This window comes from Dermochelys coriacea, chromosome 27 (genome assembly GCF_009764565.3).
Source record: "Dermochelys coriacea isolate rDerCor1 chromosome 27, rDerCor1.pri.v4, whole genome shotgun sequence".
Lineage (NCBI taxonomy): Eukaryota > Metazoa > Chordata > Testudines > Dermochelyidae > Dermochelys > Dermochelys coriacea.
The window spans coordinates 14,321,782-14,349,536 of record NC_050094.1 but is presented as its reverse complement, the minus strand read 5'-3'; the positions used below and the strand labels follow the sequence as shown (position 1 = coordinate 14,349,536).

Below are 27,755 nucleotides of genomic sequence, written 5' to 3'. Positions count from 1 at the left end.
ATGTACATAAATTGGGCCTGCTCTAGCAGGGATTTAGCTGAACACTTAATGGTCTCCTTTTATTCTGGGCTTCCCCTGTGGAGCACACTGGAGCTCTTGTCAGCCTATGGCTGAGTTTCTCTGCTGAAGTGAAGGGAAACAGTGTGCCTTGCTCAGAGTAAAGTGAACTGTTGTCAGTGTTCTCACTTTGAGAGCAGGAGGGCGATGTTTATTGGTGAAAGCAATAAACTCACCAATTTGCAGAATTTGATATTCCACCAGGTGAGCCCTAAAGCTTCCCTCAGTTTTGTTTTAGATGTTCAGAGAGGGGAACCAAAAGAAACTCCCCCCACATGGATTTTGGGTTTTGCAAGCTTACTTCGTAAGTGACCCTGCCCACACACAGCTGCTGAACACAGTTAAGGTAGTGGTGTCATGGCGACAGATCCTTTACTTCTGTGAACCTTGCATGTGCATGTCAGACACAGTAAACACATATTAATACTGGATTTATTTTAATACACTTTACAGTTCACTAAGCCATAACTTGAGTTTAAACTGTTTGTTCTGACCTGATTAGTTCAGCCAAATGTTACAGGAAGGTAATGACAGGAAATATCTGATCAGTAGGCAAGGAGCATCTCACTATGTTCACATGAGCAGAAATAAGTTTCAACTATAATTAAAAAGTGTAATAACTAAAATGTTTGAACATTAGACAACCAGCTGGAAAAATTTAGATTTGAAGCAGGTTAAGTTGAGGCATAAATTACAATGCCACTATTATTTACTTCCTAAGTAACATGTTAGCTTCATGTACTTCCATGCAAATCTTAACATTCAAAAGAATTAGACTTTGAATCCAAAGCAGGAAAACCTATTTTGCATGAAGTACAATTTAGTACTTCAGACATGATTTTAGATTATATAGGATCAGGAGTTAGAGATGGAAAAGACCTATTAGTTAATCTATTCCATCCCCCTGCCAGGGCAGGATTGTTCCCTACAGTATACATACAGTAGTGCTTTGTCCAGTCTCCATTTAGATGTCTCATGTGATGGTGGCTCCTGCCATTTTCACTAGAAGACCAAGCAGATCTCACTTCTAGGAAGTTTTTCCTGCTATTTAAATTCTCCTTTTCATGATCTTACCCATAGTAGTTCCATTTAATAGAGCTTCAATTTTAAACTGGAAGTAGATCCTTCTCCCACCCACCAATGCCCTTCTCCTTTCTCTCACACCCAAGGAAGTCTTCAAAGCATTCTGGTAGCACATGAAGTTAGGGTAGGCCACACACTGCTAGCCATGGGGATGCAATAGTTTGACCCTTCCGAATGAAGATTCTTAGACTCCCCATAGTACATATCTAATCCTAGTGATTTTAATCATCCGCTACCAAGGGCAGGATGTTCCATCAGCCTGTGGGGGACTGTACCAACTTAAAGCTGGGTTGAACTTTCAGCTTCAACTCATTTGGCTTCACAGAATGAAAAGTAGCTAAAAACTTTGGTTCACTACTGTCTCAATCAGTTATTACGGTCACATCTTCGAACGATTGTGGTTCATAGGGAAATTACAAAACGTGAACTATCAGGAATGATCCTCTGAGGAACAAAACAAGGAATGAGACCTCTCTACAAAAATCTATCATTTTAAAAAGTCATTCAGCACTTCAGTTATTTAAAATATCCTATTTGGTCTACTTAACTATCAGAAATGGTTGTTTAGCCACCTCGTTTTCCTTTACAGTCAGGTCACCAATTTCCTTCCTGAGGGCCAATACATTGTCCCAGGAGAGAGACTTCATACTAGAGTTTGCAGAAGGGCTACTTTAGTACATGTAGAACTTTCTTTTTACAACTTTATAAAGGTTACCCAAGTTATTGTCTTAAAAAAAAACAACCCCAAAACACTGCACAGCTGGTGCACTTAGATGATAGTGCAGGGATTAAAGGCAGAGCCTCGCTTGTTACTGCCCTGAGTAGGCACTAGCTTTCCCTTGCCATAGTAACCTGAGAAAATAGCCTTCACTTCAATCTTTTTAGAAAGTAGGAGCATCCACATGCCATTGCCAAAGTACTGCAGTTTCCCTCCACCAACTTCCTCAATTTCATCACCTTTGTTCCCTGCCTTTTCCAGCTTGACAAACTCCAGCAAGTCAATTCCAGTCTGGACCGGTTCTATGCCACTGGCACATCCAAGGGTAATGTGAGCCCGGCTGCCTTTGGGCAGGTTGTCTGTAGGCAATATCTTGTCAACGTCTCCCGGCCACAGCAGCAGTTCTTGCTCACTCAGTTCCACCCGGGCACCAGCTGTTTTTGTTGTGAGGAACAGCGCAGAGATAGTCAAGGTAAAGGCTTTTCCATAGGACGCCTTCACAACCTAAGGGGAGAGAGGACCAAACGATTTGAATCCAGAATAGGATTTGACATTAACCTTGCCCTGCCAAGCCCCTTCAAAGGTTTATGCATCCAGATCTACTACTTTGCCTTTTCAATTAGATTCTTCACTGATCTCCTTTGAGGAATTCTCACACATTCCATGTATATGCTATGAAGTTGTACCATGAACAACCGCTCTCCTCAACTATCTTAGGGTCTTTCACTGGCCTTCTCCAGCACTCAATATAATATGAAAACATCATCATGGTTACAGGTCACTCCCCCTTTTGGTCATCTTAATTTATGTATTTCAATTGGAACCTCAGGCTGATCAGATCTGGTACAAAAGATGGAAGTGACAATACCTTAACTCATGATCACTCAAAACCAAGCCATTAGAGAAGAACTCTAGTACTTACAGGAAAAAACCTACAAGAAACAGCAGTTAGTCTGGAGATGAAAACTTCCTCAATGCATCTCCCTGTCAATGTTATTTTTCGGTCCTGAGGAGTAACAGTCTTGCTATTTCTCTACTAACCAGGCTGTCAAGTGAGCCAACTTCACAGGTGCTGTTGTGAGGGGGACATCTGCAGTTGTGCTAAGGTTTTAGAAAGCTGCATGGCCACATCAAATCTACCAGGGTAAAAGGTTGGCATAACACACAACTTGAACATGTTTTTGAAAGGGGGGGAAAAAAAAAACCCAAGACACTAACTTCTTGTTGTGCATATTCATCAGCTCCCATAGCCTTTCCAAAGTCAGTATATTTTGTAGTACAGTGCAATACGCCGGGTGGCCTTTTCACAAAGTAGCTGGTGAGGTCCAATTTTACTTTGGGATCTTCGGCAGGAAGAACTGCAAGTGTAGACAAGCGAATATTAATTTTTCAGTAGTAATATTATCTTCCCCTGCAAATACTCATTTTAAGAGGTATACTTAAGGTTTAATTTTATTTAGAGCCAAGAGTGCTAGACAGCAGTAGAAAATGAAGTGTTCTTTATCCACGCAACTAAGAAAGTCCAGCAATGCAAGCTTCCTTGCACTGCTAGCTAGTTTGCCTAGGCCTTGATATGGCAGGGATCACTTTAGGGGCAACATGCTGTTTCAGTCTATTTTTATTCGGTCCTTGGCCTCTCTCCTCCAACTTACTTCACATAGAGCATCACATAAAGCAGGTGGGAATGGCTTGGTTATTTCCAGTCTAGGCTGGATTCAAACCTGTGGGCTGCAGGCTCAAGGTTCTATATCCCATTGCAAATCCCCTAAACATCATGTTTCAAAAACTTTTTAAATTTAAAAACAGCAGTTGGTTGTGCTTCCCTACATAAAAATGATTTAAACTGCTTCTGCTTTTTGGACAAAATGCCTTGTTATTCTAATCAATATCTTTAAATATAACTTGTGGAGAATTTAGACTGAACTGGAAGTGTTACTTTGGAAGCTGAGTTGGGCAAGTTTGTTCCCTGTGTTGTCTACTAAGTGGTAACCTTTCCTCCAGTTAGAATAAAAAGCTTGGTAACATTTATATACGTACAGTACTTAGACTCCTTTTTGAATACTTTAAGACTTCCAAGCTCATCTAAAAAGGCTTGCCCAGTCTTCCTCAAGTTCTCAGAACTCTTTTTGCTCAAAAACCATCCATAATACAAAGGTAGGAAATCTTTCTCCAAGCTTGGTTTCATCTTCTTCAAATCTTCCACAGACAGTTTCCACTGATTCTTATCCTTAAGCTGCAAGCAATCCATCTTCCAAGGTGTTTTGGGTTCAACAAAGAGGACTTTATACTGGTATTTGTCAGCAATATCAAAGAGTTGGTCTAGCCGTTCCCGTTCATGGTGAGTATCATCCACAACAACAACACTGATGTCTCGCTTGCAATAGTCAACTAAATCCTCATCCAACTTTGAATAATCTTCAGGAATGGAGCTTCTTATTGCAGGTATAAATTTATAGTTATCTGCAGAAATGATCTTGCAGGCATCCTTATACTGGTCTTGAATAGCCTGGGCAAGAGTGGATTTCCCACTGCCAGGCAGGCCTCTTATGATAAAAAGGGTTTTAGATTCTTTGACTGTAGAAATGGTAGCATCGTCATCAAAGAATGGAAACTGCAGATTTTCAGGCCTCTCTTTCAATGACTGAGTAGACATTTTTCTAAATATTTTAGGCAGGAATGTATGGCTCTTCCGGGTAAAGCCTCTGTTCTGAAAGTTTAAAAAAGTTAATTTGTATGATTTTTTTGCTATAACAATCCAAATAGATACCATCTTTCTGACACTAAACAATATATCACTGTTTGAGTTCTTACTAGACAGAAGCAATTTTTTTGCTATTCACATGTGTTAAATGGTCCATTGATAGTCATAAGTCAGTGCCACCATAATCAGAATTAAACCTCATCCTACAGTGCTCTGAACAACACAGATTTGCCCTTAAATGTTTCTGCTGGCTCCCCTCCTAATGGGTCAAAGTGACCTTTTTAATCTGAATTTAGAAGAAAATTAAAATGTAAAGGCGTAGGCCAGCCCTGCCTGCTCATTTATCTGTGGATTATGCCTTTTACTAACTAGATGCTCACACCTGTTTCCAAACTGGCTTGTGCACGGTTATACCATTGCAAACTCCATACTTATACAGATTGTTTACCCTCCTTGAATTCTAACACACCAGACACCAGTTTATGGGTCAAACTCAATTCAGTCCATGTGAAAATAAAAAGCTGTAAGGTTACCATATTTAAACTTTTTTTATTCAAAGACACTGCTCACAGAAACTTAAATATAGCCTGAACAGGAGAAGTAAAAGCTCATGCTACTGTGACAGCTGTTGATGTTGGGAAGATTCAATTAAAGAACAAAAACTAAAATGCAGAGACTACAAAAAGTTTGATTTGCTTTTAAGTCTGATATTTTACAGCAGTGGTTTTCAGACTTTTATACTGGTGACCCCTTTCACAGAGCAAGCCTTTGAGTGCAACCCTCGCCCTATACATTAAAAACATTTTTTTTTTAATATTTAAACACTATTATAAATGCTGGAGGTGAAAGAGGGTTTGGGGTGGAAGTTGACAGCTCGTGACCGCCCCCCCATGTAATAACCTCATGACCCCCAGTTTGAGAACCCCCGTTTTACAGGTGTTTTTCCAGTTGCGTGTAAGAGACCACTTAGAAGTCCGCCTGCAGGAGAGTGTACTTACTGCTGCACATCATGCCAAAAAGACCCTTTCCTCTTGGATGCTGTGCTGAAGGGCCCCCCTGGAAATGAGGTAAGATCTTTATTGACAACTAACTGCTGCAGGGTAGAATAATTTTGTGTTGCTGTACTTGTGGCAAAGACATTTAAAGCCTCACAAGTGGCATTGTGTGAGACTGAAGGGAAACCAAAACTAGTGAAATAACTTGGATTCTACAGAAACAGCTGCTTATGGAAAACCCTAAGAGGCAACTGTTTGCATGATTCTGCCTGGCAGCATTTTGCACTGCAAGCAGGATTCACAATGGGATGTGGTTACTCTGGAAGGAAATTAGATTAGGGTCTTTCCATGCAGGAGTAATTCAAAGTACATCAGAATTAAACACTGGCCTTTGTGAAATCATAGGACATTTTGGGGTGCGACTTGGTCCTGCAGTGATGAATTATCACAAACTTGGCATTATGACATCACACAAGTTTCTTTGACAATATACTGTGGAATCCCTATAGGACCAAGTAGAAGCTGGAATTTGAAGGAAAAGGGTATTTTAAAGACACACATTTTCAATAGTACTAGCAGGGACAAAGATTTTTGTAAACATTAAATAGCCTCTTAATTTCCATCTTGGGCATATTCTGGCCACTGAGATTGGTTAACCTAATACGGAGCAACAGCTTGGTTTACCAATGGTGGTTTCACTACAATTAATTAGTAGAAGCAAGGGTGGAGACAAAATGCTAGAGAAGTGAGCAGTTTCACTGCTGACTCAAAGCTTGGATCATCTTGTACTAGTCAAGTATTTATTTGGTCTGTGGCAGAGGGGAAGTGCTCGATTCTGCTCACCAGTAGTCATGGGGTAAAGACAGTGGAGGTATGTCTGTAGAAACTAACACTTTGCTTTTATCATTCTCTCCACCCTTCTTATGTGATCACTTTTAAGCAATTTGGGACAAGGGCTGTGTCTTCCTTTATGTCCAAGAAGTGCCTAGCATGTTTGTGGGTGATACTAAAAACTATTTCCCCATGCTAATTTTTCCCCTACTGTTACTCGCACCTTCTTGTCAACTGTTTGAAATGGGCCATCCTAATTATCACTAGGAAAGTGTTTGTTTTTTTTTCTCCTGCTGATAATAGCTCACCTTAATTGATTAGAATTTGTATGGCAACACCCATTTTTTCATGGTGTGTGTGTGTGTGTGTGTGTGTGTGTGTGTGTGTGTGTGTGTGTGTGTGTGTGTGTGTGTGTGTGTGTGTGTGTGTGTGTTCCTACTGTATTTTCTACTGCATGCATCTGATTAAGTGGGTTTTAGCCCACGAAAGGTTATGCCCAAATAAATTTGTTAATCTCTAAGGTGCCACAAGTACTACTCGTTCTTTTTATTAAAATATAAATCCCTTTAAAACTGAACTGAAACTATAAAAAGTAGGATGATGATGTAGCCCTATAACTGACCATTGTGTACTCTTGGCACACTTTATGCAGAGAAAGTAGCTCATTTATATTAAAGAGTGGCCTTGGGCCTGCTTGGAAGAATGGTACGATCCACCTGGAATTCTCTTGGGAGTTTGCTGGAGCCAATATTCCCTCTTGGTAAGCACATGATGCTTTTTACTCATTACAGAGGTACTTAGTGTCTCATTTAATCTCCCAAGCTCTTCGTCCACATCGAAGTGGTCTGAAGGGGAGTTGTAAAAATTTGTTCCAACATCTAAATGTTGGATCAGATTTGACTTGACAGGGTCCATTTAACCTCAACAAGTATGCAGGTAATAAGTGAGACAGTCAGATTGCGTAAGAGCTACAACCAAAAGACAGCATTTGAGTGGGGCCCGCATATAGTATTTGGATTGGGACTGGTTTGCAGTCAAACTATTTTGATGAAAACAGCTATTGGAGACCAGCAGTAACTGAGGCATTTTTTTTAAATGCAAACAAAGAACAATAATAGAAAACACCCTCAGCACCCATTGTTTATCAGCCAGCTTTAAATAATAAGCTCTTTAATGAAACCAGGCCACATACAAAATGGATAGACAATGGTACCACACAAATAGGTCTTAAAGGAGCAGTTGGCCAGTTTCTGATTAAACAATCTATTCAATTCAACACCAGCTATGTCATTTCTCCCCTTCCCCACAATTGTCCCTACAAAGCTCCTATTTATATGGAAACAAGTATTTGGTCTCCCTTCCAGGAAAGGGGATGAATTTTAAATGGCACTGGAGAGATCTGCAACAGTGTTTTACTCCCTGCTAAGAAGGGCACGATGGGGTGAGGGGATAAAGCAGTTAGCAGGTTTCTATCAGACATGACTAGTGAGGTTTTTTCTAGAGGGCACTGGCACTGCGGTTATGAGGAGAACCTCCAAAGCACTGGTGGCCCAACAAAGGATTTAGAAAAATGTGGCATTAAGATGTCAGTTAAACCTTGCCACTCACATCACCTCACTTGGCATTCCACCCTCTGCTGTTGTTTTTAAGTAGTTTGCGATAGAGACCTTGACTTTTTACCGTCTGTAATGCATACAATACATCTTGGGAACTATACAAAGACTAAATTCCAATGCAATCTCTGAAGTGGGTTTGGAGTTATGTTAGAGAGTCTAGGCTCTCTTCTTCACTTAATCACAATACCCATTTCTGCAGGTGGCAAAAAGTTGCCTGTTTGTTCAAAGAGGGGTGATCCCAGGAAGTGAGATTTGAACTTCTGTTTATAGTCTCATTGGACAGGTGTCCTGTGCAGGACACTTGCTCAAGTTTATTTTCCCCAGCACTCCTAACCCCAACTAACGTTTCAAACGCTCCACACTGTGACACAGACATTGCCGACAGCACAAACATAGGGAGACAACTGTTCAGATTAGCACAGGCCAGCAACGTGCTTGATCGCTGCAAGGGGGATTGTAGTGGTTTACATGGCTCCAAGGGGGAGACATCCCCTCTCTTGGTCCTTTATTGAACCAATCCTGTCACAGTCTCGTTAAAATACTTCTAAAGAACAGAGTTTTTTCTCTTTTCACTGTAGTATGCTATACTAAGTATCAGCTACTTAAAATGTCAGTTAGCACCCTTTCAAAACTACATCATTCTGACCCTGTGTAGTAATATCTATATTTTGCTTGTTTCTTGAAATGTGAACGTTTCCAGAAAGTTCATTTACTGTGTAACAGGCTGCTGTATCTTTCCTTGCCTACACCCACAGAGTTTGTATTTAAGTGAGAAGACAAGTCCTCTCATCCTGACTAATGGGAACATGCACATTTAGTACAGAACGCATCTTGATAAAATAGCGGGAAATTTTTTTTAGGGGGAGAAGGTTCTAAGCTAGACTGGCACTGTCAAATGTCACGTTCATCCTACAAGTGGCTCTGTCTGAGCAGACCTTTACATGCCAGCCGAGCCCTGGGGGAGTTCAACTGCAGGATCATGGCCAATATCTGTTGCAGATTGTTGGTCCTGTCCTCCCCAGCCACCCCATCCCTCTAACAGCACTCCCCTGTCCCCCCAAGCATCTGAAGACATGAGTTTGGAAATTCTGCCACTAGTTACACACAGCTACAGCACAGTATTGATTGCAAATTATGAAGTAGATCCTCCTTCATAGTCTCTTTAAAACTTTTTCCTCCTCGCATCGCTACCAGCCATTGTGCAGTGCATTTCAGCAACATTTAACCCCTCAAATTTATTAGAATGCTCTAATAAATTTGTTAGTCTAAGGTGCTACAAGTACTCCTTTTTCTTTTTGCGAATACAGACTAAACATGGCTGCTACTCTGAAACCTGTCATTTAACCCCTCACTCACTCAACACACAGAAGGTTCACAGAGCCCCAAATAAAAGAGGAGACCGTACGTTGTCAGGGGAGCGCCAACAGGCTCTCTCTGCCTCCAAGATGAAGGCTGTGACGATCTTAACGTAACTGTTTAGCATGTAGTGTGGCACTTTACAAAGATAGCGAGCTGCTTGGAGCAGGGGCTGCATTAGACAGTCACTATACAGCTCAGAAATTGTAGACGCTGCTGATAAAGACAAAAGGAAACGAAACCTACCAGGGACTCGGTCTCTCGTACAGGCGGATGGTTGCATGAGAAATTCAGATGCCTGGGTGGGTTTTATTTTCTTCCTGTATTTACAGACCTGTGCTATGGTGCTGCCCTCGCCTTGGAGGCTGGCTCTAACTCTTATGTTTTAAAAGCTCTCCTGTAGGCATGGCAAGCATTCAGGCTGGACCATGTATGGATCCCCCTGAATTTCCACAGCCTGTGAGCCCTGCGTGGGGTCACCAAAGCCAGGGTGACCAGATGTCCTGATTTTTATAGGAACAATTCCGATATCGGGGCTTTGTCTTATACAGGTGCCTATTGCCCTACTTCCCTGTCCTGATTTTTCACACTTTCTACCTAATCAAAACACACACCCCCACCCCACTGTATGCAATGGATGTGACAGTCCAGAAACTAGTGCTCCATGGGGGACTGGCTGAAAGCCCCGTCTCTGCTCCGAGGAAGGGACTGCCCCCCAGCTGGGAGGGTTGTGGGGGGGTAGTTCACCCCATTGCTACTAGCCTTGCAGAAGGTCCATAACAGGCCAGCCCAGGTAAGAAGCCCCCAAGGCTGGGGGGAGGCACTGTGGGGGGTGCTCTGCTCAGCCCCCCTGAGCGGGGGGGGGTCCCATTCACCAGCAAAACACTTCACACATGCACACCCCCCACTGTGATCCCTGTATCCCTACAGCATATGGCCCCCAAACATGATCCTATAGCCCCCTACATTACACCCCTTACCACCCCCTACAGTCCCCATACCTCCCCATAGCCCCCCATGACCTCCTCAGGCACCTACCCACATGGTGCCCCTTACCTCACCTGTAGCCCTTTACAACCCCCACAGACACCTACCCCTTCCAGTCCCCATATCTCCCTACAGTGCCCCTAACCCCCTATAGCCCCTGCATGATGCCCTCAGACCCCCTACAGTGCCTCTTACAGCCCCCCACAACCCCCTACAGTCCCTATACCTCCCCACAACCCCCTCAGACACTGACCCCCTATAGCCCCCCATGACCTCCTCAGACACTGACCCCCTACTGCCCCACAACCCCCACCTCCCCACAGCCCCCCCATAGTCCCCCAGAAACCCCTCAGACACTGACCCCCGCCAGCCCCCCTTACTCCCCCTATAGCCCCCATGACCCCCTACAGCCCCCCTTATCTCCCCTATAGCCCCCATGACCTCCTCAGACACTGACCCCCTACTGCCCCACAACCCCCACCTCCCCACAGCCCCCCGTAGTCCCCCAGAACCCCCTCAGACACTGACCCCCGCCAGCCCCCTTACTCCCCCTATAGGCCCCATGACCCCCTACTGCCCCACAGCCCCCCCATAGTCCCCCAGAACCCCCTCAGACACTGACCCCCGCCAGCCCCCCTTATCTCCCCTATAGCCCCCCATGACCTCCTCAGACACTGACCCCCTACTGCCCCACAACCCCCACCTCCCCACAGCCCCCCCATAGTCCCCCAGAAACCCCTCAGACACTGACCCCCGCCAGCCCCCCTTACTCCCCCTATAGCCCCCATGACCCCCTACTGCCCCACAGCCCCCCCATAGTCCCCCAGAACCCCCTCAGACACTGACCCCCGCCAGCCCCCCTTACTCCCCCTATAGCCCCCATGACCCCCTACAGCCCCCCTTATCTCCCCTATAGCCCCCCATGACCTCCTCAGACACTGACCCCCTACTGCCCCACAACCCCCACCTCCCCACAGCCCCCCGTAGTCCCCCAGAACCCCCTCAGACACTGACCCCCGCCAGCCCCCCTTACTCCCCCTATAGCCCCCATGACCCCCTACAGCCCCCCTTATCTCCCCTATAGCCCCCCATGACCTCCTCAGACACTGACCCCCTACTGCCCCACAACCCCCACCTCCCCACAGCCCCCCGTAGTCCCCCAGAACCCCCTCAGACACTGACCCCCGCCAGCCCCCCTTACTCCCCCTATAGCCCCCATGACCCCCTACTGCCCCACAGCCCCCCCATAGTCCCCCAGAACCCCCTCAGACACTGACCCCCGCCAGCCCCCCTTACTCCCCCTATAGCCCCCATGACCCCCTACTGCCCCACAGCCCCCCCATAGTCCCCCAGAACCCCCTCAGACACTGACCCCCGCCAGCCCCCCTTACTCCCCCTATAGCCCCCATGACCCCCTACTGCCCCACAGCCCCCCCATAGTCCCCCAGAACCCCCTCAGACACTGACCCCCGCCAGCCCCCCTTACTCCCCCTATAGCCCCCATGACCCCCTACAGCCCCCCTTATCTCCCCTATAGCCCCCCATGACCTCCTCAGACACTGACCCCCTACTGCCCCACAGCCCCCCTTACTCCCCCTATAGCCCCCTCAGACACCGACCCCCCACCGCCCCCTTCTCCCCCTATAGCCCCCCACGACCCCCCACAGGCCCCGCCCCGCGGCCCGAGCCCGCTCACCATGGCGAGGGCGGCGCCTCCAGGGGCTGCGGCTGCCGAGCGGAGGGGACGCGGCTCTGCCAGGGGCCCGCCCGCCGCGATTTTTCATACCCCGCCGGGGTGGGCGGGCGCGCGCCCGGCGGCGGCGGCGGCAGGGAGGGAGGCGCCCAATGCGCACGCGCCGGCCGAAGGCCTGACGGCCGGGGGCCCCTAGCGGTCAAGCCGGGCATTGCGCGCCCCCGCCCCCACAGCCAGCCACCGAGCCGCAGGGCCCCGCCGGCTTTGCAACCTGAGCTCTGACCAACGGTGAAAGCTGTATCCTGCCCCCGCCAACCCGGCCTGGTGTGAGAGCTCACGCGCACACACCCGCCGTGCGCACACACACACACACCCCCCACCGTGCATGCACACACGTCCGCCGTGCACGCACACATCCGCCGTGCATGCACACGCACACACACCCGCCATGCACACCCCCACCCGCCGTGCACCCACACACACGTGCACACCCACCCGCCGTGCACGCACTCACCCACTAGGCCTTTGCAGCCCCAGCCCCACTTTGGACCTGCTGGCGCCCCAGGCTGAGCTTTCTGCACCCAATCTGCTTTGAGCAATGATCTAGTTGACAGTGTTGCCCTTTAAAGTAGCATCAGCCACGGTAGCAGCAATAGAGTTGTATGGGCAAAGCTTCTAAGCACAGATGAATGGGGCAGGGTCCGGAGCTGTTTCAGGCTCCCAGCAAAGTCAGGCAGCCATCAGTTACAGTGGGTGGATTTTTTTTTTTTTTTTGCAATCTGAACAGCTAACACTTTATAAACATGAGCCTTTGGCGAACAATTGAGAGGCCTGCCTGCAGTGCCTGGCTGGTCGTATCGCACACAACCAGTCTGCCCTAAAAGGAGCAGACCCATGCCTGGCTCTGCAATCGCAGTGCTCCCAGCTCCCACAGAGAAGGCACAGCCGGGGCAGCTCCCTTCCGAACTGCAGAGAAGGCACTAGTTGTAGTTCACGCCCTCAAGGAGGCAAGCTGTGGCCATCACTGTTGGCATCATTTATTTACAAGTCACATACACTAAAAATAACATTCCCTTGGCAGCATGAATGTTTCACCATGACTCAAAGCCACAGCTGACTTAGGCCACACTCCACCCAGCACTTGCTCACAGCCTGCAGGCATCAGTCAGCGCTGGATGTGGCCTGGAGGACCTGCACCAGTGAGTCAGCTGCACATGAGGTAAAATGCTCTGTCCTGCAGTCATGTTTGCCATGAGTGCAACTGTCCCAGTGGGTCAAACATACTTGCAAGAGCCCAATGCTGCCGTGCTAGTGCATGCAGCATGCCCCTGGGAGTGGATGGGACTTTTACCCTTACATAGCAGGTGCAGTATTGGGCCCTCAGTAATGTCTGACTCTGTGTCAGAGTCCTGGGCCAGCTCTACCCCACCAACTTTTGCCAGCATAGCTCCCTCAGCCCGGGGTGTAATGAAATGGGTTCCCTGATTGACACGGCTGTACCAGCAAGACCCAGTTATACCAGCAAGCAGGAGCTTTTGCTGATATAGCTTAGTTTGCTCAGAGGGGCTGGAATAAGCTACATTGGCAAAATTGCTGAGTTTTTTTACCAGTGAAAGCTGTGGGCATAGCAGAGCTATATGAGCAAAGCTTCTAAGCACAGACCTGGCTCTGAACTCTAGGCAGAAAGGCTGGGAGGGGGAGGGAGGTAACAGAACTCCTCCACAGTAACAGCCCAAACAGCCTTGAATGGAGGGCTTGGGAACATGGAAAAAAAAGTATTTAAAAGGGACGGCAAAGAGCAAGAGCAGCCCCAATTCTGACGGAGCTGACTCCATGTCCAGGGAAAATAGGGGCCATTTCACACTAACTAAAATGCACTAGTTTGCAAACCCAGCAACCCCTCATGAACTTTAACCCTAATGAGTGGTTTCCTGGGGAAATGCTGCCTCTTTATTCAGGCAAATCCTGATGAGGCTCTGCATAATCTTCCCCTTTCTCTCCCTCTCTCTCCTCTTCTTCTCCTCCTCCTCTTCCATTTCTCTCATTCTCTTCCTTTTCTATCTCCTCTTGTTTGTTTTCTTCTCTTTCTTTTTGGTCCTCTGCCTCCTCTCCTTCCTGGTATTCATCGTCGTAATCATAATCTGGAAAAAAAAAAATCAGTACAGGTTTCTTTAACAGAACAGCAGAGTTCCTGCCCACCAAGCACTTAGCAGAGAATGGAGCTGCACCTTCTAGGTGTGGAGGAGAGGAGCACCAGGGCTGCCGAGCTCTTCCACCCCATAGATACAGTCTCCCCCCCCCCCTTTTTTTGTCTCAACAGGTTAAATTCATCCCTGGAGTAAGGGCTTAAGTTGTAGGTCAGAGCTAGCAAGTTGCATCTGTTTGGAATTCATGTTTGCACAAAAAGAGGTGAATTCTGTTTAGTCACCCGGGGCAGTGGGGGAGAATGTTGCTAGGAAAAGGGGTGTGGTTGGGTTCAAGGGGCATTGGTCTTTCCTTTGCCAGTTCAGAGGTGTTACATTCAACCCAGAAGTGTGTAACAGGAGGATGTATATCAAACTAGTCATCAGTTACACACATACTGAGATTTACCCCGGCCCAAGACCTGCATGCCTAACTCTGAACAGTGCATACCCTGCAGGGTTTATGGGGGAAAGCTGGCTGTCAGACCAAACAGCACTCTAAGAACGAAGCTAAGATTTAAATATTAAATTGGTACTCTTCTCATAATACTTAAATAAGTGGCATATACCGAAACATTTATTCTTATGGATTCAGATCCATATAGCTGTATAATAGTCACGCATACTATATATATATATTATATATAAAAAACATTGTATCCCTTTTATATTTTTGTTTATTTTATTAAATAACAATCTCGGACTCTGGGGCTATGTATCGGTGCAAGGGACTGCCCTCCCAGATCCAGCTGCAGGAGCAGGGCCTCCTGTTGTATATTAATTGAGGAACTATTACACCTGTATTAACCACCCAGTTTGTGTATTGCAAATATATTTCAGTGTATAAATATGGGAGCCAAACTTTCAGGGTATTATGTGTAACAGACACAGTCTAAAATGGTTTCAGTTTTATAACATTTCAAATATGTTCACTCAAGGATCCATTTGAGTATACTCTCTGCCATGGTGTTACATAACTGCTTCTCCCACAAGGGTTCTGTGGTGATCCTGTACTCTGTGAAATCTTGGATGGCCCTGCTCACTGCCAGCCTTAGACCAGTTTCACATCACTGTATGGTGATACTCCTGATTGCACCAATGAGTGGATCATGCCCTCTACTTTCTTCCATGCTTCCCCCCTGCCCTGCCATAGCTGGAGCACTCGCCAAGGACCCCGCTGCAGACTTGCCTTACAAAATGACCTATTTATTATCTTTTTAAGGCAGGATGCTTGACACATTTGCCAACTTTCACACGGTAAATAAGCACCCCGACATTCACACTAAGCCAAAAATCAGGCTAATCCCATTTCAAAATAAGGCCAAAACAAGCCAATCCCTAAGAACCCCAACACTCTATGTGACTAGATCCCCTCGGCGTGCAGTCTGGGACTGGGGTGGGCCCGCTGTGCGCTCCTGACTCTCTTCCCCCCCTTGCCCCTGCTTGCTGGGAGCCAATCAAAAAAAAAGAAGCAACAAGCTACAAGCCAAAAAACTAGCCAACAAGCAACTCACAAGCCAATTAAGCCAAAAACAAGCCCCATTTCTGCGTTTTTTTCCCCCAGGTTTGGCATGTCTGGTGCTTGAGTGGACTGTTTGTCTTCTCAAAAAGAAAAGGAGGACTTGTGGCACCTTAGAGACTAACAAATTTTAGTCTCTAAGGTGCCACAAGTCCTCCTTTTCTTTTTGCGAATACAGACTAACACGGCGGCTACTCTGAAACTTAAATAATACTCTGAAAGAGATCCACTTCCTGGACACTACGGTGCTAATAAGCGATGGTCACATAAACACCACCCTATATCGGAAACCTACTGACCGCTATTCCTACCTACATGCCTCTAGCTTTCATCCAGATCATACCACTCGATCCATTGTCTACAGCCAAGCGCTACGATATAACCGCATTTGCTCCAACCCCTCAGACAGAGACAAACACCTACAAGATCTCTATCATGCATTCCTACAACTACAATACCCACCTGCTGAAGTGAAGAAACAGATTGACAGAGCCAGAAGAGTACCCAGAAGTCACCTACTACAGGACAGGCCCAACAAAGAAAACAACAGAACGCCACTAGCCATCACCTTCAGCCCCCAACTAAAACCTCTCCAACGCATCATCAAGGATCTACAACCTATCCTGAAGGACGAGCCATCGCTCTCTCAGATCTTGGGAGACAGACCAGTCCTTGCTTACAGACAGCCCCCCAATCTGAAGCAAATACTCACCAGCAACCACACACCACACAACAGAACCACTAACCCAGGAACCTGTCCTTGCAACAAAGCCCGTTGCCAACTCTGTCCACATATCTATTCAGGGGATACCATCATAGGGCCTAATCACATCAGCCACACTATCAGAGGCTCGTTCATCTGCGCATCTACCAATGTGATATATGCCATCATGTGCCAGCAATGCCCCTCTGCCATGTACATTGGCCAAACTGGACAGTCTCTACGTAAAAGAATGAATGGACACAAATCAGATGTCAAGAATTATAACATTAAAAAACCAGTTGGAGAACACTTCAATCTCTCTGGTCACTCGATCACAGACCTAAGAGTGGCTATACTTCAACAAAAAAGCTTCAAAAACAGACTCCAAGGAGAGACTGCTGAATTGGAATTAATTTGCAAACTGGATACAATTAACTTAGGCTTGAATAGAGACTGGGAATGGATGAGTCATTACACAAAGTAAAACTATTTCCCCATGGTATTTCTCCCTCCCACCCCACCCCCCACTGTTCCTCTGATATTCTTGTTAACTGCTGGAATTAGCCTACCTGCTTGTCACCATGAAAGGTTTTCCTCCTTCCCCCCCCTGCTGTTGGTGATGGCTTATCTTAAGTGATCACTCTCCTTACAGTATGTATGATAAACCCATTGTTTCATGTTCTCTGTGTGTGTGTGTGTGTGTATATAAATCTCTCCTCTGTTTTTTCCACCAAATGCATCCGATGAAGTGAGCTGTAGCTCACGAAAGCTTATGCTCTAATAAATTTGTTAGTCTCTAAGGTGCCACAAGTCCTCCTTTTCTTTTTACTCTGAAACCTGTTTGCCTTCTGCAAGCAGTTACAGGGAACCGTGGGAAATGCTGCCACCTACAGCTCAAAGTTGATACAGCACTTAAATATATATCCATGGAACTCTCTGCGTCCTCCGCTGAATTCTTCCCCATTACATCAACTTGTCCAGCCTCAGTCAGTGGCTGCAGCATCACACAGGTAACCGTAAGCATCCCACAGCTCAGGGCTATTTTTAAACTCCGTTCTGCCCCCATTGTGCTGGTGTAACACCCCCCCCTCAGTGTCGACAGAAGTTACGTGTGTATGGAGGAAAGAAGATGCAATGGCTGTAGTAATCAAGTTGGGATTGAAAATTGTGGGTCACTGCACAAACACCGCTCTGCAGGCCACTGCTGCCCTGGCACTGACTCTTGTCCTGCTGTGCTGGCTCCTGAGGGAATGGAGTTATTCAGGTGGTGATGAGAAATTGGATACAGTTTATTTCAGGTGGATTCCAAAAGCCAGCTGAGCTTTTCCCTCTTCCTCTTTCCTGCATATCTCATATTCATGCAGCATTAGGTACAATCACATTTTGTAGCTGTCTATTTAGGTTCTTGCCAGGCCCATCACTGTGGTGTTGGGGCACTTGAGAAATTAACTTCTTTATAAGAGTCACTTTGTGTTTTGGAAAATGTCTTGTTTATAAATGGCACTAACGTGTGTTAAAGAATCAGGGCCAGATCCTCAGTTGGTGTAAATGAGCATCGCTCCATAGAAGTTGGAGAGATGCTGATTTACACCAGCTGGGGATCGGAACCTCAGTGATAAAAAGCAAAGCCACCGTTCATAGCCAAGTTATGGTTTCATATGTCTATACATAAATGCAAGGAGTATGGGGAAGAAACAGAAAACAGGGAGTATGAGCCATAAGCTAAAATATGACTCAACTGGCATCACAGAGATGTGGTGGCATGAATCTCAAGACTGGAATATTTGGATAGAGGGGTACAGCTTGTTCAGGAAGGGCAAGCAGGGAACAAGAAAGGAGGTGTTGCATTGTACATCAAGAACATATACATCTGTTCTGAGGTTCAGAAGGAGGTGAGAGGCAGACCAACTGAAAGTCTCTGGATGAAGATAAAAGTGGGGAAAACCAGTGGTGACACCACCATCGGGGGCTGCTATATAGACCACCGAATCTGGAGGAAGTGGGGGATGCGGCATTTCCAGAACAAACAACAGAAATATCCAGAACTGGAGAGCTGCTAGTAATGGGAGACTTTAACTACTCAGATGTCTGTTGGAAAAGTAATTCGGCAAAACACAAAATGTACAGTAATGTATTGTATGTCTTGGGGACAATTTCTTGTTTCAAAAGGTGGAGGTAGTAACCTGGGAAATGGCCATTTTAGACGTGATTCTGGCTAACAGGGAGGAATTGGCTGCAAATCAGAAGGTGGAAGGCCATTTGGGTGAAGCGATCATGAAAAGATAGAGCTACTGCTTCTAAGGAAAGGAAGGAGAGACGGCAGCAGAACAAGGACAATGGACTTCAAGAAGGCAGACTTGAACAAAATCAGAGAACTGGAAGGTAAGATCCATGGGAAGGAAATCTAAGAGGAAAAGGAGTTCAGGAAAGCTGAGAGTTTCCCAAGGAGACAATGTTAAAGGCACAACAGCAAACTATCCTGATAGGAATGATAGTAAGAGGTTAATATGGCTCCATCAGGAGCTCGTTAATGACCTGAAAATCACAAAGGAATCCTACAGAAAGTGGAACCATAGACAAATAGGCAAGAGTGAGAACAACAGAACAGCACAAGCATGTAGAGACAAAATCGACAGTTTAAGGCATAAAATGAATTACATGTAGCAAGGGACATAAAAGGCAGTAAGAAGAGGTTCTATAAATACATTAGGAGCAAAAGAAAGACACAGAAAAGGGTAGGTCTACTATTTAGTGGGGAAGGAGAGCTAACAATGGATGACACTAAGAAGGCTAAGGTGTTCAATGCCTATTTTGATTCAATCTATTTTGATTCAATAACAAGGTAAATTGTGAGCAGATACCTAACACAATACACGTTATCAACAAGGGGAAGGCAAACAAGCCAAAATAGGGAAAGAACAAGTTAAAGAATATAGAGATAGATTCAAGTCGCCAGGATCTGATGAAATTTACCCTAAGGTACTTAAGGAACTAGCTGAAGCAATTTTGGAACCGTTAGCAATTATCTTTCAGAACTCCTGGAGGATGTGAGGACCTCGAGGACTGGAGCAGGGCAAACATAGAACCTATATTTAAAAGGAGAAAAAAGAGGACCTGGGGAATTATAGACCAGTCAGCCTAACTTTGATACCTGGAAATATATTGGAACAAATTATTCATCAATCAGTTTGTGAGCACTTAGAGGATTATAGACTTAGCTACTCCTCCAAGTGTCCTGTGATGAGGAAGAAAAGGGAATATGCAAAACTTTCTACACTGTTTTACACACCAATTCCCAGGTGAATTAGTACCTCTTAAAGATTCGATTCTCTCTGTCCTTTGTTCTGCTTTCAACTCTTCGATGAAGTCTTTGTTCGCATCATCTAGGGCCTGAAGTTGACAAGAATGATTAGTGACAAATCTAGACATGCAGTCACATGACAGGCCTATTCAAAAGTTTGTCCCATTCCCCCCTGCTGTCCCCTCTCCCATCATTCCTTGCTCTTTTGGTGCCTTTAAAGCTATCTGCAGTGAAGAACCACTTTGCTCCACTCCTCCCACCATTGTGATTGTACTACTCTCGCTAATATACTCCTTAGCACACTTCAGCAGGGATCATCTCTTCCTCCTTACACCCCTGTCCCACACTGCTAGCACTGTTTTTCCCATTTTTAACTAAACAGCAGGGGTGGTTCCCCTGTGCTCAAAAACACACTTAATGGACTCCCAAACAGGCACACATTCATGCTGCAGAACCACTGTTCTGTGTTTTGAAATACCAGGTGAGATCAGCCCTTTTTGGGATCTACTCCAATGAGATTATGAATCACCTGGAGGACTACCTATGCATGCAGACCATTGCTAGGGCAGCAAGCATATGTGCTGATAACATGCAAATCATGCCCCCCCAATTCATAGCCAATACCCATGATGTTCCTGTCATAGAGGTCATGCAGAGTAGCCTCTCCATGATATTTCAGAGAGGCCAGAACAGGGGGGCCATATTCAACCTCACATTCCAGTTGCTGGCCATGAACTTGCTGGCATGCACCTGGATGCAATGAAAGACAGAATTTGACTCCTGGCTACACTGAAGTCAATAGAAGTTCTGCCACTGACTCCAATAGGTCCAAGATTTTACCCCGTATATTTCCCGCATTAGCTCACATTGGGACCGAGTTTTCTAACTCAAGAGGTTTCATATGTTTTTTATTTTGGGGCGCAGCTTGACAGAGGTTGCCTTGTTCCTCGTGTGAGACATTTCATTTCCTAATCCCCCAGCTGCCAGCTGGCATTCTTTTCTTGCCCTGGGTCCCTGGCCCCACGGACCAGAGGTTGAGAACAACAGTGGTCGGTAACTTCTGCACATTGCCCCAAAACTCCTCTCTTGATTACAGTAAATCACTTACAATGATGATGGCCTGCTGAGCTGCATCATTATGAATGAGTTTTGCCTTCTCAAGAGCTTTTTCAAAGTTCATAACTGCAGATTGGAAGTCTTGAAGTTTCACTGTAACAGACAAACAAGAATCCATTTTAATGCAGGACTAAGAACAAGAGAAAACTATTATGTTAGCCCAATGAGCCTGTCTTGAATAGATTTTTGCTCAAATGAGACTTTGTGGGGTTGTTTGTAAGGCACAGACAGGTTTAATGAAGCTGTGGAGTAGACTCAATGTCTGCCATCTTTAAAGCAAATTTTTCAACAATGTCTTTACCTTGTGCTTGTGCAACCAGCACACTAGCGTTGAGTTGCCACTCAACATCACCCTCCTCCTCCGCTGACTGGAGAGATTTTTCTCCATAACCCTGGGCCTCTGTTGCTTCATCAAGCTCTAGGTAACATCGGCCAATTTCATGGAATAACCACGTTTTCTCCAGGCTGGTTTTTGCCAGTGGGATCTTCTCCTCCCATCTTTACACAGGAAAAGAAAGTTACTTCTACTGCCCTAGGTTCAGTGTAATGTTGGCTCTTGGCTTTTTAAACCCTTAAAAGGGTTGCAGATATTACCATTACCCAAAGGCTATTATGCTGAGGCCTCTTGGATATTTGGAAAGAGAGCGAGTCAGAAAGTCTGGAAGACTCTGGAGGTTGGGTTACAAAGTCATTTACTCTCAGGGCTGCCGATTTGAATCAAGGCAAGATCAATCCTTGCAACTGGAAAATGTTACCATCTGATGGCTGTTCAGTGGCCTGTCAGTGCAGCTCCTTGTGACGAGTGTCCACATCACAGCTGGCATTAGCAGTGCCCCTTGCATAATTAAATACATGGACCAAGCAACACCCATTTAATTTTAAGTCTGTTCTCTTACCTGTTATGTTATGAAACTTACGTACGTGTCAATAGCTTGCTGGAATTTGCCAATTCTGGCATAAACCCTGCCAATGTTGTCAAGAGCTCTGGAGACGGCATCTGGCAGATCACTGCATTGAAGTGAAAGAACGAGGTCTTCAAAGAGTCTTGCCCCTGAATAATCCTGCATTTTCTTAGGCTCCCTCTATATTCTCTTTGAGATTCACAGGTTCAGTGAGCTCACATAACAATGTCAGACAGCACTAAAGGAATACTGTCAGTTTGAAATACTTTTTACCAACTACTGTTCTAAGTACCACCTAAGATTACTGTAGCTGGAAGAGATAAGTGGGGGGAATGGGTCTGCTTTATCCATTTTTGTTTGTTTGTATTTTTTGTGAGCATTTGATAAGACACTTTTTTTGTGCAGTCACTTCCACTGTTCCCTCTGTGTAGTGGATTTTCATATACCAACATGGGCGAGAAAAGCACTTTGTATTTGGAAAGTGTACCATTTGTATGGGTGAGTAATGGGCACATGTAATACTTAAAAGTACTTTTAACTCATTTTTCTGTTCAATTAAGTAGATTTCAAGTTGATAGGATGTGACATAGGGCCCATTTAAAATTGCAATGGGATATTGTGCTGAGATAGATGCCATGTCTCTGGTGGCAGTTAAAGAAACAAAGCAGCTTTTTTAAATCACTGAAAAGGAGAATCCCAGGGCCCTAGTCTGTATTCGCTCGCTCTCAGTAACCAGGCTCTGCTGTCCAGTGCTCGTGTGAGCTATTGGTCAACGCTAATGGCTACTCACTTTATAATAATGCACCCTATAGCGCACCAAGTGTTACAAATGTTAATGACCTAACCCTCACTCCCCTCCTCTGATATGAACCAGTTTTACTATCCCCAGCTGACTCGGGCTCAGGCTGTGGGACTGTCTCCTTGCTGTGTAGATTTCCCAGCTGGGGCCAGCTGCAGGTGTCTAGTTGCTGCATAGACATACCCTAAATGCATTGCCCCACGTCACACAGTGAGTGAACAGCAAAACCCAGATCTTCTCACTCCTGTCCTGCACTTTAACCACTAGAGGACGCTTCATCCCTGCCTAATCACTGCACTGGCAGCAAAAACCCAAACGGGTCCAACAGGCACCTCCTTACTTTGTGAAGTGCTCTGCAAAACTCCATTCAGAGAGGACGATATAAAGCCCATTCTGCTCCATTCTCTTCCGCCTGAGAGATCCTGCAGAACATTTTCTGCAGGAGCAGGTGGCTGTACCTACTGGGTACTGACGTCATGACTCAAATGAAAATGATTTCCCCAGCCAGGAAACCTATCAAGAAATCTGATTATAACATTTTCTTAGGCGGAAGCATTGCCTGGGGCAGGGAATCAAGAGCCCCAGGTGCAAGCCCTGGTTCTGACATGCATTTGGTCTGTGTCCTTGGGCAGGACACGCATTGTTCTGCCTCAGCCTCCCTGTTTGTACCAAATGCATCCGATGAAGTGAGCTGTAGCTCACGAAAGCTTATGCTCAAATAAATTTGTTAGTCTCTAAGGTGCCACAAGTCCTCCTTTTCTTTTTGTTTGTACCATGGTGATGATGATACGTCAGTGGATACCGTGAGGGCAGGTGATGACTGGGTCTAGTGCCATCAGGTCCCCAGAAGAGCAGGGCTATAGAAATTCAAAGCATTATTTGAGAATTGCCCTTCAGTTAGGCAATGTGCCCTTCCCATCTGAACTCCTACCGCCACACATTGCCTCCTTTCCCCGCCCATCCCAAGTTAACATCGGGCTTTGGAGCACTCACTTTTCCCTTGCGATCTCCAGATCCATCTTGTGACTCTGCAGTGCTGCCCCCATTTGTCCCATCTCTATCTGAGCGTTCCCAATGCAGCTGTAGAGGTTTCCAATCAATTCGTTCTTGTTGGGAATTTCATCATCAGACCAACCTTTGATTGTTTTTAGCACATGCTCAGCTTTCTTATAGCTTCCTTCAGGGCAGCTACTGGTCAACACTAGAAGCACAGAGAGAGGAACGCTCAGCACCAAGTCGGGCACAGGAACAGCTGGGGAGACACAGGGCCTGATTCTCCACTGTGTCTTTGGGGAGTCATTTATACCTGTGCAAAATACTGCCACCAATGTAAGTCTGCTTTGGTACTATTTTGCACTCACTTTGCACAGGTGCAAATGAAAACCCCTAGTGCAGGACAATGGAGAATGAGACCCACAGTCTGAAGATGGGTTGGGAGAATCTAGTGGTGCAGCGGGGAAGCTGAATGTGTCATCTGAGAGTAAGTGCTAGACACAACACCGCTATGGCATCTCTTACAGGTCAGTCCATCACATGGCTCTGTTACCTGTCCCAGCTTTGTGCAATGCTGTGGCAATTAAACCACCATGCTATGCTATGGAGCGCTGTCATCTGCCACATTTGGGGGCAATTCTGCAGCAAGGGAAAGGAACTGAGCCTCAGTGATGATGACAGAGGTCTTATGGGTTACAAAGTGAACAGTAGAAACACTGAACAGAAATGTCTTGGAGCCCTCTCTCCTCCCTTCCAGATCCTTCCCTGCAAATTCTTCATCCTTCTAGCCCTCTCTGTCCTTGTTACTTTTCAAAGAAGGTAGAGAAGAAACAATGCCCTGGCCTCGCCAGTGTCCCAGGCTGGGTGGGTCATTTGCTAAGCACACTGCATTTGCCTACAGGGTTCTAGTGTTCAAAGCACTGCTCTGTACAGTGCTCTGAGATACCCTGAGTATAGGAGGAGCTGGAAAATACCCCAGTGTGTTAAATTCTATACTAAAGTATTGCTTGGGAAAGGCAGGGAAAAGCATGACACATTTTTAAACCTGCTATCTTTAGGAAATAACAACCCTCTGAATACAGGGCTCCTGCTGATCTGGTCTGTAGCTGCCCACTGTGAGTAATATACACCAGTCACAACGCTCTTGTTGCTTCCATGTGGGACACCTACACATATCAATTTCTTCCATGCTCTTCAGAATGTATCTGGCAACTTCCGATGGCTTTCGCTTTCTCTCTGGGAGCCATCTCTGCTGCATGAGCTTGCGGTCTCTCACACGGGCGTAGATGGGCTTCTGCTGCTGCCAGAATTCGGTGCGGGTGTCCAGGTAGTTAATGCCACCCAGGATCAGGTCCTCCACTGTCATCCCATGCTTTGTGCTGCTTTTGATCAAGTCTGGAAATCAGTGAAAGGCAGAACCAGGACACAGTATTAAAGGATCTGAGGAGTGAAGCCATGATGTGGGGGGGGGGTAAGGCGGATGGGAACATTTTTAGTGCTAGCCCCAGACTGAGCGCCCTGGAGACTAAATCCTTTAATAATCCCCGGAACAGACACAGCATGGGTGGTGGCAGGGCAAGCTTCTCCCACCACCTCACCACCCCCTGCTGCCATGCCTAAACCTGGCATGTAAGCATGACCTGTAAGAGTCAGTGTCCACGGCCCCTTCAATCCTTGTCTTCAATGGTGAATACAACCCAGGAGAGGCCCTGTGAGCACTAGTGGTGGTGAAGTTTGGTGATCTGGACACCTGTCCCACTCGGCCATAGCACAAGATGAGAAACTATCTGATCCACTTATAGGGTAGATGGCACCTTAATGGAATGTAGGCATCCTGGATTGCATGGATTGTCCCCATGGAATACTGTGAGAACTTTTAAAGTATCAGAAGACAGGATGGACCCATGCAAGTTATGAAGACTGGTAACATAACAGGAGGTAACAGGAGACTAAAGCCTCAAACTCTCCTATGTTCCTGGGGAAATATTTCTCAAGAAAACTAATTAAACAGGGATGCATTTTCTGCCCAACTCAGAAATCTGATCCTTTTCTGAATCCCACATCTTAATCCTTAGCAGCAAAACCATGACATTGACCAGTCCAAAGTAAAACTGGTGCCTTCCACTTAATTCAACACTAGTTTATCTAATCAACTATGACATTTGTACTTAAAATAATTTCTGCTTTTTATTTTGATTGGTATTGAGTGCTTTGGGCCGGTGTTAGTGGATAACTGAACTGCTTGCTACAGAATGTTGCTATTTAACTAATAAGGAAGTATAAAGAATAAAATGTATTTAGACATTGTTACAAACACTGGTCCTGGAAACTTGAGTAACTTGTACAAATCTGGATCACGTGATTTGTAGGTTTGGGACCACTGCAAACATTAGCATGTGCTACTCAAGGGGCGATACGTCCCCTGGTGGTCACAGAAATAACAGAATGAAAGGAAAACATGGATTTGATTGAATCAAGAGGAATAACATGTTATATTTAGTTAAATACAATAGAGAAAGACCTTCATCTTTGAGTAGTTTCTCCAGGTAGGCCTTGTCAACATAAAGCTCTCCAAGAAGTTGCCGTTCAGTCTTTTCATTCCTGCTGGGCTCCACTTTACTCTGCTGCTTTTGATCCTTTTTGGGGGCTTTGCCCTGAAGTTTCTGCTTCACTTTTTTGTTCTGCCGCAGAACAAAACAGAAGGACGCAGAGGAGAGGGATATGGTCACAAGCAGAAAGGGCTAGCTTTTGGATCCACTTCCCAAACTTTTTATTCATGAAGGAGAGAATGACCCAGGCACAAGACCAGCCTGTTGATCTAGTGGGGATCAAAGTTCAGATCCCAAGCACCCCCACGCACTTGCTCCCTAGGACAGTAGCTTTATAAAAGCAGGAGTTCTGCCCCTTCTGAGAGATAGTGTCTTGCACTGCCTTGAGTGACTCCATCTGACCAGTGCTAGACTCAGTGCATGCAGGCTCCTGGGGGTGGGGCGTCCAGCCCTCCACAGTACGAGAAAGGGTGTTGTGGGGAAGATCCCCCCAGGCCTTCCCATCCCAAATCCTAATCCAGGTTCAAAACACACCCATAATAAATACATCTTAGGATGGCTCTACAGGTTAAAGTTACTGTACTTCTCCTAAGCACATTCAGCCACATATTCCCAAGTGGCCACTGATGATGGCGGCCTCTATTTCTGGATGCCCAACTTTAGACACATTGGTCCTGATTTCCACAGCTGCTAAGCAGCCACAGCTCCAACTGGAGTCAAGGTACTCTGCAAGACCTTGGGAAAGTCAGGCCCTTGAACCCTGATTTTCTGCGGAGTTGAGCACTCACTGCTCCCGCTGATGTCAAACTGGAGCTGTGGGTGTTCAGCGCTCCTGAGGAGCCACGTGCCTCAAGCTGGGCACCCAAAAATTGAGCCATCCAAAATCAGTGGCCACTTTTGAAAAGTTTAACCTTAAACAGCAAGTCAGACCAAAGTAGGTGCTACAGATTGATCATGGCCCCCAATCTCCCCACTGAAATTGATGGAAAGTACTCATGTGAGTAAGGCCAGCAGAATTTGGGGCCATAGCTAGACACAAACACAGATGCTCTTAATGTCCTCTTTCCTGTGTGATAGTCTGTTTGAAAGCAGTGGGAGTTTTGCTGCTGGAAAGGCAGCAGATGAGGCATTCAGTTGCTCCTTGGCTGGTGCTCTCTTCTGATAGAGCTACACAAAATGTCAAGGAGAAGGCAGAACTGTCTGCCACCCATGGCACACTGGGCTGACCCCAGAAGCAGTTCTACTGATGTGGCTGCAGAAAGTCTCAGCCATTTTTTCCCCTGGTTGTGCCAATTCACCAGAAAGCATTTAGCATTGTGGTATCTCTAGTGAACTTCCCAAGAGAAAGTGGTTCACACCATACCTCTGCCTGCCTGCTTAAAAAGCAGAGGTCCCCTTTGTTCTCCAATTTAACTGAGGAAGGACCTGCAAATGGAGAAAACATACTTGTAAGCATTCAAGAACTGCAACGCACAGGCCCTAGAGTTTAACAGGGATGTAAAAGTGCTAGGCCAATAATGTCCTGTTAGAAACAAAGCTGTGCACTTATTGTGGCATTTGAAATATGTGGCAAATTCTGAACCCCTCTCTTCAGTCTAAAAGCAGGAATTGCAGCTCAGAGAAACAGCTCAGCTGTATCTATTATTAATAATA

The 27,755-nt window shown here is 46.0% G+C and overlaps 2 protein-coding genes across 7 annotated transcripts in view; both read right to left on the bottom strand.

The window, feature by feature from the left end:
* Positions 1-471: 471 nt before the first annotated feature.
* Positions 472-12,385, bottom strand: LOC119848909 (2',3'-cyclic nucleotide 3' phosphodiesterase). 5 transcript variants are annotated; one of them, XM_043503519.1, is made up of 5 exons: positions 12,041-12,143; positions 9,407-9,573; positions 3,896-4,565; positions 3,077-3,216; positions 472-2,362 (listed from the first exon to the last, which is right to left on the bottom strand). In XM_043503519.1, the coding sequence occupies exons 1-5, from the start codon at positions 12,126-12,128 to the stop codon at positions 1,910-1,912; spliced, it is 1,518 nt and encodes a 505-aa protein (XP_043359454.1). In that variant the 5' UTR covers positions 12,129-12,143; the 3' UTR covers positions 472-1,909. The 5 variants fall into 5 exon arrangements, with proteins under 5 accessions (XP_043359454.1, XP_038241212.1, XP_043359456.1 ...); XM_038385284.2 differs by lacking the exon at positions 9,407-9,573 and having other exon boundaries at positions 12,041-12,385; XM_043503521.1 differs by lacking the exon at positions 9,407-9,573 and having other exon boundaries at positions 3,896-4,560; positions 12,041-12,145.
* Positions 12,386-13,058: 673 nt separating this feature from the next.
* Positions 13,059-27,755, bottom strand: part of ODAD4 (outer dynein arm docking complex subunit 4) — a 31,104-nt gene continuing 16,407 nt past the window's right edge. For both annotated transcript variants that reach the window (XM_043503518.1, XM_038385546.2), the window contains 9 exons: positions 27,466-27,527; positions 26,075-26,234; positions 24,724-24,948; positions 23,554-23,761; positions 21,781-21,867; positions 21,161-21,357; positions 20,852-20,952; positions 19,754-19,832; positions 13,059-14,178 (listed from right to left, as the gene is read on the bottom strand). In XM_043503518.1, the coding sequence (XP_043359453.1) occupies positions 13,988-14,178; positions 19,754-19,832; positions 20,852-20,952; positions 21,161-21,357; positions 21,781-21,867; positions 23,554-23,761; positions 24,724-24,948; positions 26,075-26,234; positions 27,466-27,527 (1,310 nt within the window). In that variant the 3' untranslated portion in view covers positions 13,059-13,987. The remainder of the gene's footprint in view (positions 14,179-19,753; positions 19,833-20,851; positions 20,953-21,160; positions 21,358-21,780; positions 21,868-23,553; positions 23,762-24,723; positions 24,949-26,074; positions 26,235-27,465; positions 27,528-27,755) is intronic.